Source organism: Malus domestica, chromosome 01 (genome assembly GCF_042453785.1).
Source record: "Malus domestica chromosome 01, GDT2T_hap1".
NCBI classification, from domain to species: Eukaryota; Viridiplantae; Streptophyta; class Magnoliopsida; order Rosales; family Rosaceae; genus Malus; species Malus domestica.
In genome coordinates this window covers 11,787,410-11,799,350 of record NC_091661.1, presented here as the reverse complement: position 1 = coordinate 11,799,350, position 11,941 = coordinate 11,787,410, and the positions used below count along the sequence as shown (strand labels likewise).

The window sequence follows — 11,941 nt, the reverse complement described above, 5'->3', positions numbered from 1 at the left end:
TTTCAAGCCTTGAAATTGGTAAGGTTTTGTTCTTCTAGTGACAAGCTTCATTTTGGGACAAATTTGAGGTAATTCGGTTAAGAAATGACTGGAATATTAAGGATTTTAAGATTTTCCAATTTTCGGCGTCGGCGACGGTCGTCAGAGTTCGAAGGTAGAAGACAGAATATTCCGTCAAACTTGATGGAATATTCTAACGCCGTCTGGTAGACTTAACGGTTTCTATTACTTTTTAACGGAATATTCCTAACGATAGTTAGGATTCCGTCAGGGTTACCTGCGCGTGGGGGCGCATCTGGCCATGCCTTGGCCGGCGCGTGGGTGGTCGGAAAATTTTTCTAAAAATATGGGGATGTTCGTGAGATTGTGTAGATCACATTGGTATATTCAAACATCCCATTTGAGCAATGTATAAGAAGTTATTAACTAGTTTTGTCTATGTGCTTTAAATAACGTTTATTCGGTTATTTCACATATAGGTGAGACCTATCCAGAGGATGAACGCAGTCAAGGGCGACTCGGGGGCTACGACCCTTCGATATACCAGTGAGTGGGCTTTTGGTTTTAAGTATATATGTATATGCTTGGTATCTTTCCCAGACAATGCATTTAAATGAGTTATGATTTAAATTGCCATGCCAAATGTCTTACATTTAGAATATGCATATGATGTTTGCATATATATATATATATATATATATATATATATATATATATATATATATATATATATATATATAATTGTGATGCTATGGACGCTCAGGTAAGCTCTAGGTGAGTTTATGAATTGTGAATGTGAATAACGGTTGTGATTAATTGAGAAACATAGAGCTCATAAACCTGCACCCCAGTGTTAGTGATTTAGCTAGAGATATGGCATGCTTGTATATGATGTCACCTCCCGCACCATATGCTCACATTGGATCCAATTTAAGTGCACAGTCTTGTTGTACAGACCACTATAGGTGGTTCCGACTCGTAAGTGATTAGCGATTTATCGCACAGCTATCATGAGAGCATAGCATTGAGCATAACTATATTACACCCAGTCTTCTCGTACAGACCACTACATGTGGTTCTGACTCATGCGCAGATGTAGTGCCGTACAGGTCACTTTCGATGACTCCAGCTAGATTGACTAATGAGCTATGAATTCAGCCATACAGACCTTTATAGGGGTTCTAGCTAATATTATTTTCACCTGAGTTACTCATTATGTTATATAATTGTCATGGCATAATTATGAATATGGATATATGAAGCATGAATTGAGATATATATGTCACATCCCGGCCCGGGGCGGACCACTTCCCAGGCCCGCTCCACCCCGTAGCACTATATTGTTCGCTTTGGGCCCCGACTATGCCCCCACGGTTTTTGTTTTTGGGAACTCACGAGCAACTTCCCAGTGGGTCACCCATCTTGGGAGTGCTCTGGCTTTCTTCTCACTTAACTTCGGAGTTCCTATGGAACCCGAAGCCAGTGAGCTCCCAAAAAGCCTCGTGCTAAGTAAGGATAGGAATATACATTTAAGGATCACTCCCCTGGGCGATGTGGGATGTCACAATCCACCCCCCTTAGGGGCCCGACGTCCTTGTTGGCACACTTCCGGCCAGGGATTGCCTCTGATACCAATTGTCACATCCCGGCCCAGGGCGGACCACTTCCCCGGCCTGCTCCATCACCGTAGCATGATATTGTCAGCTTTAGGCCCCGACTATGCCCTCACAGTTTTTGTTTTTAGGAACTCACGAGCAACTTCCCAGTGGGTCACCCATCCTGGGAGTGTTCTAGCCTCCTTCTCACTTAACTTCAGAGTTCCTACTGAACCCGAAGCCAGTGAGCTCCCAAAAGGCCTCATGCTAGGTAAGGATAGAAATATACATTTAAGGATCACTCCCCTGGGCGATGTGGGATATCACAATGTGATTGTAAGATCCCACATCGCCCAGAAGGGTGATCCTTATATGTATATTCTCATCCCTACCTAGCACGAGGCTTTTTGGGAGCTCACTGGCTTCGGGTTCTGTAGGAACTCCGAAGTTAAGCCAGAAGGAGGCCAGAGCATTACCAAGATGGGTGACCCACTGGGAAGTTGCTTGTGAGTTCCCAGAAACAAAACCGTGAGGGCGTGGTCGGGGCCCAAAGCGGACAATATCATGCTATGGTGATGGAGCAGGCCCGGGAAGTGGTTCGCCCCGGGCCGGGATGTGACAAAATGGTATCAAAGACAATCCTTGGCCGGAAGTGTGCCGACGAGGACGTCGGGCCCCTAAGGGGGGGTGGATTGTAAGATCCCACATCGCCCAGAGGAGTGATCCTTATATGTATATTCCCATCCCTACCTAGCACGAGGCCTTTTGGGAGCTCACTGGCTTAGGGTTCCGTAGGAACTATGAAGTTAAGCGAGAAGAAGGCCAGAGCACTCCTAAGATGGGTGACCCACTGGGAAGTTGCTTGTGAGTTCCCAGAAACAAAACCGTGAGGGCGTGGTCGGGGCCCAAAGCGGACAATATCGTGCTATGGTGGTGGAGCGGGCCCGGGAAGTGGTCCGCCCCGGGCCGGGATGTGACATATATATATATATTCCATTTCTGGGAAAGTTATACATGTTTTACAGCGAGGGGTTAGAGCATTTGATAAATGAAATGCTTTTGAAAGGCTTTGTTTTTGCCCACTCACACTTTCTGTTTTGCGCACCTCCAGGTTTTAGATAAGCTTGTTTGTTGGTGGCTCACGATGATTGATTGGAGGTTCTAACAGGCTATCACAAATGTAGGGCATCTTTGGGTGTCGTTTAATTCGTACTTGTTTTCTGGACTGAACTTAGGCTACTTACGCTCTGATTATGTATTCACACATATTCTAGAACTTGTCTTAACTAGTACTCTTATGAGTTGGTTTTCATTTATTCATATTCTCTATTATCATTATTGCTTCTGCACTGTGCACATAGCTACGTCACCCTTACGTGACGGCCAACATGCCCTGATTCGGGTCGGGGTGTGTTAGAACGTGTGGGAAAATTTACAAATGAACGAAGAAAATTAGAAATGTTGAATGGGAGAGTCTTCTTCGAGCGTGTGAATCAAACTCTCAATGAAAGCACCAATTTGTGGATGCAAATTTCCGCATTTTTCTCCTTTAACGAAAATGTACTTAGAAAACAATATCACCTAAGATCAAGGCCAAGAGCCTCACACGCCCACAATGAATGGGGGGACTTTGGCCGAAGAATCTCCGATGCCAAAGTTAGAATTTGAGAGTAAGTGTTTAGAGAATTTTTGGGAGAGGATTGGACTTAGGTTTTTGGAGAAATGTGGGGCTATATATAGGGGTGTGGCTGGCCCTATTTGGAGAAATAGGGACCGGCCACTTATGGTGGAATTCTTGCTTTAATTGCAAGATATTATGTCAAATAATATCTTGCAATTAATTTGGTAATTAATCCCAATTTGAAAAAAAAATAATTGGGAGTTACCTTGTGGGTGAGGATTTGATGAGGAGTGATGAGAGAGTTTTGAATAAATACCATTTTGATCACCCTTGACCTCGATTGAGCCGTTATCATCTGTTGCATGCATGTGGGAATCCCGATGTGCATCAAGGGTAGTTTTATCTTTTTCACCCACAAGTTCATGTGTCGCCTCCATAATTTTCTTGATTATTTTTGGCTCCATAGTTGTGAATAAGGGAATGATTGCGAATTCTGGTTTTATGTATGCAATTTCTTACTATATATATAACATTTTTGCTTATGCTCTCTATTTACTTTGGTTTCTTATTGCACCGTACGTGGTGATGATAGTGACATCTCTTAGAATTGTCAACAAAACTTTCTCTCAATTACGTATTGAACCTTTTCCTTTTTTAACTATTTTTTAGAGTGTCTTTAACCACGTGCCACAAATTTGGACTCCAAATCAGCAAATGTAGGCTCCATACTTGTCATATCATCATTTAACGACTAATTTAATAGATTGATTAATGGTTGTTTGACATTTACATAAAATAATAAGATAATGTATGAAATTGCAATTGAACACAAATCTAAGGGGACAAAATGTAATATACCCAAAAAAGAAAAAAGGCCTAACAAGTAGGTCCTTGATTGTTGGGATCTCTGCAATTGCAACAAAAAAGTCATGCAATTGTTAGATTGTTAGTTTTTGTTTTGTTTTGTTTTGTTTTGCTTTTTTATTTTTTGTTTTTAACAAATGATAGCGTTAATATATTAAATTGTTAGGAGGAGGGGATCGGTGGAGATTTTAAACTTGCAATTAAGTGTATAGGCTTGATTGTTTTCCGGCACTGCAATAAAGCACCATCTGCATTGTCATATTGTTAGTTGGTGTATGGTGTATTTACCTTTGTTGCTTGTGTATTTGCTCCTCTAAATAAAATAAGTAGGCTTGTTTTTGTCTGTAATGTTTTTGCATGATAATTGAGCCGTCCTTAAATTCTGTTTTAATAACCATTTCAAATTTGAAATTTCACATTTCAGAATTTTAGTCTTTAGTTTTTTTATTTAAAAAGTGAAAATTAAAATATTTTTTAGTGAAATTGAAAACCAAAATCAAGTTAACATTAAAAATCTGAAGTAGCTTACAATTTTTGGTTTGACAACTGAAAATAATTATCAAACAATTTCTTAAATATTTGATTTCAATTTTCAAAAAAATATAAAAATGATTATGAAACGACTTTAGCATTTTTTACTTTTTTAATTTTTTGGTGCTTGTTCTCTGTATGCTGTTGAGTGATTTTGAATGATTAAAGCTCTTTGCTTTGTAAGCACTATCATTCTACTAGTGGTGATTGATAGGTTAAGTTACATTTTCTCATTGGCTGTATTCATTAATTTCTTGGATATAAAAAAATAAAAGTGAAAAGCGACACGCCAATCATGCTATACGTGTAGAGTACTGGGCCGTTGGTGAGGATGTTCCTATCAGTGCTGGTAATGAATATTGATTGGGATCTTATGACACACCCCGACCTAGATCGAGGAATGCTGGCCATCATGTGAGGGTAATGTAGTCATGTGCACAGTGCGGAAGCAATAGAGATATAAGGAATTACTGATAAACAAAAACCAAATCAACTAGAGTACTAGCTAAGATAGAGTGCTAGAGCAAGATTAAGTGTGAAATACACAACCAAAGCATAAAATCCTAGATGCAGTCAAGCAGGATAAGTACTAATCATACAACACCATAGGGTGATCCTACATGGTGATGTTCTATCAGAACCCCCGTTAGAATCCTCGTGATCCATCATAGCACTTCTACTTAAAACCTGGAGGGGCGCAAAACAGAAAGTGTGAGTGGGCAAAAACAAAGCTTTTCAAAATCATTTCATTTCTCAAAAGTTCTAACCTCTAGCCGTAAAACCTGTATAATTTTCCCAGAAAAATAGAGTATGTACATATCTCAAAACTGTACTCAGAAAATGATATTCATAAATATGCCATGCCAAAGCATATAAATAAAGTGCCATAAATTACCCAGGTAAAATATAACAACGAATCGTATCACAACAACTAGATCTCCCTAACTCAACTGCACGGCTGAGTCCATAGCTCATAATCAATCTTAATCATATCCCATCAAATCAAATCCATTTCCTACACACGAGTCAGAACCACCTAAAGTGGTCTGCATGACAAGACTAGGTGTAAAGTAAATATGCTATAGTGCTACAATCACGTGAAGGTTGTGCGAATAATCGTGGGTCACCTACGAGTCGGAGCCACCTAAAGTGGTCTGTACGACAAGCCTGTGCACCTAACTTGGATCTAAGGTGAGCATACGGTGTGGGAGGTGAATATCACGTGAAGGACTATGCCCTAACTTTGGGCGGGAGCACTAACACCGGGGTGTAGGTTTATGAGCTCTCAATACATCACATCATACTTCACATAACCGAAACCATTTCATACCTTTGATTTATGAACTTACCTGGCACTTACCTGTGCGTCCGCAACACTAATCATGAATGTATGCCACTACTAATGCATAATTAAAATAGATAGATACTTGCATGGCATTTTCAAAACATACATTCATTTAAACATATTTTCTGGGAAAATCTCAAGTATATACGTATATACGGAAAACCAAAAGCCCACTCACTAATATGTCGAAGGGTTGTAGCCCCTGAGCCTCGATTGATGGCGCTCGTCCTCAGGATAGGTTTCACCTATATGCGAAATAACTGAATAAACGTTATTTAAAACACATAACCAAAACTAGGAAATTACTTCTCATACATTGCTGAAATGGGGGGTTTGAATATACCAACGTGATCTACACAACCTCATGAACATCCCCATATGTTTAGAAAAAAATTCTGATTTCCCACGCTCCGTCAAACGCCGGCCAAGGCACAGCCAGACGAGCCCCTACGAGCGACCAACCCTGACGGAATCCTTAACCGTCGTTAAGGAATATTTCATTAAAACTAACTTGACGCCGTCAACTTCCGTTAGGAATATTCTGTCAATATTGATGGAATATTCTCCTTTCTTCTCTTGCGAATCGATGGTCGCCATCGCCGTAGCTGGAAACTGGAAATTCGAAAAACCTTCATAACTTCTTCATTTTTCAACCAAATTTCACAAATTTTATACTAAAATGAAGTTTAAGACAAGTAGAACAAAACCTTACCTTTCAAAAGTCATAAAACCGACGGAACTCGCCGGAAAATCCCTCGATAATCCGGCTAAACCTGCAACTCTCTATTCCCAAGCTTCATGACGTCCAAACCACTTCAATTTTCTTCTCCGAGCTTCGTGAAGACAATCTAAAGCTTCCTATAACTTCAAAACTCTCAGAAAACTACACAATTATGTGTGCATGAACAGTACCTCAAATAAGAGGTTATGGTTTCTCGGGTTTTTCGAGGTTTCACGTCCAAATAATAATATCAATGGGTTCCTGGGCTTGTAGGGAACTTGAAAATGGTCTCCACAACCTCGATCCGTGAAGAAATGGTTTGGTCCAAGGTTTGTCCATACACTTGTACGGAAAGACTGAAAAAATCCAAGAGAGAGAGAGTCAACGGGAGAAAGAGAGAAAGGGTATGGGTGTTTGTGTGTGTGTGGTCCTAGTTGGTCACAAACCAACAAAACTAAGTCCTTTTTTTTTTGTTCCCTTAGTTCTAAAAACTTAGGAAAATAATGGATGGATCCAAAACTTAAACACACAATATACACAACACACTTTAACGTCCAAGGGCATAATTGACAATTCACGCCTAAAGATATAATATTTCGGGATGGGTTGTGACATCTTAGGGGAACTGTTATCAACACTTAAAAAACCTCATTCTACATTCTTCACAAGTGTAATTTTCTTACTAATTATATAAAGTTTGAAGTGCAAAATGAGAATTTTGAAGTACCAATAACAAATTTGATCTTAGCTAATAGCCTTTTTTTTTTTTTTTTTGAAAACAGTCTTAACTAATAGCTTTTGCGAAAGGGAAGACAAGAAGATAGGACTTTGGAGATGAAGATTTCTTAATTAATTTCTAAACATTTTATAGTATATAAGAGAAAAGTCGAGAGGAGTTTTGACCCTTGAGACTGTTATATTTTTATTAAAGGAAAACTTATTTGGTAATCATTTTTTTTAACATATTTGGTAATCATTATATATATATATATATATATATATATATATATATATATATATATATATATATTAAATCAAGCGAAATTTCAAAATATTTACATTCAAGTCCTTTCAGTTTTTATTTTCATTTTTTTCTATCCTCCTTTTTCATTCATCAATTATACGTAACAAAATGTAAAATGCATTTCAGTATCAAAACCTAGTACACGCAGCCTCATAATATGGATGCGGTCGCTCGACTCTTGCAATAACAATGGATCCGATACGAACCCTCATACCAGCCTCAAGGCTCTTTCCTGCTTTGTTCCCCTCAAATCTTGAATTTTTTTTTTTTTAATCATCAAATACCATTTCTTTTTAACCTTACAAATAGTAAGTTATCAGACTATTTTCTAATTGGACCAATTAGAGAATGTGTGGCTTGATATAAGGATGGCCTACACAACTTACTTTGATTTTCTAGCCAGTTGGTCCGTACATGTGTAAGAGTCCTACTTTCCTAAGGTTCTCATTTTGAGGACATGTGCAAATCAAATACATATTAACTACAAAATTATATTAATTTAGATTCAAAAGCTTACAATATTTGACAATTTAATAAAGCAAAATAAAAAATGAGTTTTCTAATAATTCATGGATTTTAAGTTGATTTTGCTTTATTAAATTGTCAAAAATTTTAAGTTTTTAGATCTAAACAAATATAATCTTGTGAGTAATATGCACTTAGACCTCATAGGTTCTCAAAATGAGGATCCTAGGAGAACAAGACTGCATGTATAAATAGTAAGTTATGAGAAGAGACTATATAACAATGTTGAATGCTCTATAGTCTGCTAAGGTAAAAAATGATAATTCGATTAACAGACTCATCTTAGGATAATTAGACTAACAGAAAAGTGTGAAAAAAATAAATTCCAACAAAAAATAGATTTTTGACAAAAGTTTCTTCTTATGAACTTCGTAAAAGGGGGATGATTTTTATGCACATTTCTTTATTTATGACCATCAAATTGAAGAGTGTGTAATAAGGATAAGTAGGTGGAGAAAAGTGTTACCACACATTTTCGATATATGGGACAAGATCAAGTAAGCTTTCACTACACAAGGCTGAGACTTCAAAACTGAGCTCTTTCCTAGTTTCTGGAAAAGAGAGATGATGAGTTCAGTAGAACAAGCAACTAAAAAACGGCATGCAGTTTTTGTCCCATACCCATCACAAGGCCATGTAACCCCCATGATGCAATTAGCAAAGCTTCTTCACTCAAGGGGCTTCCACATAACCTTTGTCAACACCGAGTTCAACCACAACCGTTTAATCCGTTCAAAAGGTCCTGACTCCGTTAAGGGCCTACCGGACTTTGTGTTCGAGACCATTCCAGACGGGTTGCCTCCTTCGGATAAGGATGGAACCCAAGATATTCCAGATTTAAGTGACTCCGTTAAGAAAACTTGTCTTGGTCCATTTAAAGAGCTGGTGACTAAGATCAATTCCTCATCTGAAGTGCCACAAGTTACTTGCATAGTTGCAGATGGTACCATGACCTTTGGGAGCAAAGCTGCTAGAGAATTAGGCATTCCGGAGGTCACGTTATGGACTGCCTCTGCTTGTGGCTTCATGGGGTACTTGCAATTCAGCGAACTCGTCAAACGTGGCATTATTCCATTCAAAGGTACTCCTTTTAATTTCTAGATCATTTGTCTTTTTACGCTTTCACCGAATATATAATTAATCAATTTATATATATTAACATTTTTGTATGCATAAATTATCATGACACACTTGAGTTAAAATCATAAACTTCCCTTCCAATTACATATTCCTTATTTTGTTTACCCAGGAAGATTTGACTCTCTAGTCTTTCGAGTGTTCCTCTCGTATCTTCTCTGCACTCCAGCATGTCCAAAGGATAAGATAAACCAGATTTGACCCTTTAGTTTTTCGTGTGTCCCCTTTTATGTTCTTGCGTTTCGTTTGATCTATTATCACATCAGATCAGACTACTTATAGAAGCAGTGCAATCTAATAAACAGATTGCCACATAGAGTGTATCAATGGGTTAAATGATGTCCTGCAACCAGCGTTTGTAATTAAAGATGTGTAAGAGAAAGAAATTTGCATTTTGACCTTTTGGATGTGTTAAATGGATTTAGTCTTTTCATTATTATTTTTTTGTTCAGAAATCTTTACCTCTATGTTATTGGGGATGATTAGATCTATTCGTAGTGATCACTTGGTTTTAACAAAATCAGTTTCCACTTTGTAAGAGTCGGTCCTAACGGAATTGAAATAATTGTTGGATTAAATTATCAAGAAATTTTGCACCATGCGCCTATAAAAATATGTGAGTTTTTTTTTTTTATTGAGCAACTGCAAATTAAAGTAGACATTTGAGATCTTCAAATTTACTCTTATAACATCAACATAATTATCTATCATCACACAAGCTTCACCTTCCATGCATTTCAGATGAGAATTTCATGCATGATGGTACGCTCGATACACCAATTGACTGGATCCCAGGCATGAAAAATATTCGGCTCAAGGATATCCCAAGTCACATTAGACTTACTAATCTCAACGGCGTAATGTTTAATTTCATGGGATCCGAAGCACGGAACTGTTTGAACTCTTCTGCAATCATCTTCAACACTTTTGACGAATTTGAACACGAAGTTTTAGAGGTAATATTGACAATGTTCCCCAACATTTACACCATTGGCCCCCTTAATTTGCTTGGCAGGCATTTCCCTAAAAGCAAGTCACTTAACTCAAGCTTATGGAAAGAAGACAAAAAATGTTTGGAATGGCTTGATAAAAAGAAACCTAATTCAGTTGTGTACGTAAATTATGGTAGTGTAACGACGATGACAGACCAACATTTGATCGAGTTTGCATGGGGGCTGGCAAATAGCAAGCACCCATTTTTATGGATAGTTAGGGCTGACGTGGTAAAGGGTGACTCATCAATTTTACCCGACGAATTTTTTGAGGAGTTTAAGGATAGGGGTTATATTGCAGGTTGGTGTGCACAGGAGCAAGTGTTAGCTCATCCATCTATTGGGGTTTTCCTAACACACAGTGGTTGGAATTCTACCATTGAAACTATATCTCATGGTGTGCCTGTAATTTGCTGGCCTTTCTTTGCGGACCAGCAAACGAATTGTCGGTACTCATGCACAACTTGGGAGATTGGAATGGAGGTGAGCCCCGACGTGAGGCGCGACGAAATTGAAGCACTTGTTAAGGAAATGCTGGAAGGAAAAGGAGGGATGAAGATGAGGGAAAAGGCAAAGGAATGGAAGAAAAAAGCTGTTGAAGCTACCGATGTTGGAGGATCATCGTACAATAATTTTGGGAGATTGTTTAAGGAGGCACTCCAACTTGGTGAATGACTTGCTACAGAATGAGGAATACTTTTGGTCCCTTTTTCATGAGCTATCAAATATGCTTTTATTGACTTGAGAATTATCTTATTTTCATATTTAGTGTTGCCTTTTAATGTTTATGTTTGCAAACTTGGGTCTCAGTTACTCTAGTTTTTGTAGCCCCTCACAATAAATAAACAACTTTACATGTCAAAGTTCATCCTTGTCTTCTATAGGTCTCTAATTTTCTATCTTCTTGCTTCCTTCTGTATCTCTCGCCTATAATTGATATTGAAAAATATGATGCAATCAGTAACCTCGAATGCATTGGCTTGGTTCCCTTCAAAGGTAGTCATTTTCTTGGACAATTTTGTTTTCTACGTGTGTGTAGACAGAAGAATTTTAGAAACATGAATCGCAAGTTCAAGCATGCAACCAAATAGTCAAGTTGCTCTACAAGGTGATAAAAGGACCCAAGGCATTAACCTCTTGTGGCCTTGGTAGCCTGCCCATTATTCTTGTGGGTCTTTTATAGACTTCTTCAAGAGACCTATAATAGTAGGTCACGACTAACATTACTTAAATGGTTCATCCGATTGTGTTTTGTGGGAGAGGAGGGGACTCTTCTCACACTTTGCTTTTTGTCTTATTGTCTCTATAAAAAATCAATGTAAGATGTTAATGTGGCTTAATCTTAACCGTTCAAGTATAAGGCGAGGGAAGGGGAGCGATTAGGAGGGAAGAGAATCCTCCTCATGTTTTGTGTTGTGCGTTATCCAATGTGTCTTGTGAGGCGCACTAGATTAAGATGACAACAAAGGCCACAAAGTAACATCCTAAGTGTGCAAGTGGCTTGTGGGCGAGGGTTCCACCGCAAGCTATTTTCCATGACGGCCGACGTGTGGTGCAAAGTTGATGTTTGAATAGGCCTACGCATT

General features: G+C 38.5%; 1 protein-coding gene across 1 annotated transcript; it reads left to right on the top strand.

The window, feature by feature from the left end:
* Positions 1–8,675: 8,675 nt before the first annotated feature.
* LOC114826901 (linamarin synthase 2-like) lies at positions 8,676–11,223 on the top strand. Its single transcript, XM_029107788.2, has 2 exons — positions 8,676–9,307; positions 10,105–11,223. The coding sequence occupies exons 1-2, from the start codon at positions 8,791–8,793 to the stop codon at positions 11,028–11,030; spliced, it is 1,443 nt and encodes a 480-aa protein (XP_028963621.1). The 5' UTR covers positions 8,676–8,790; the 3' UTR covers positions 11,031–11,223.
* The last annotated feature ends 718 nt before the right edge of the window (positions 11,224–11,941 follow it).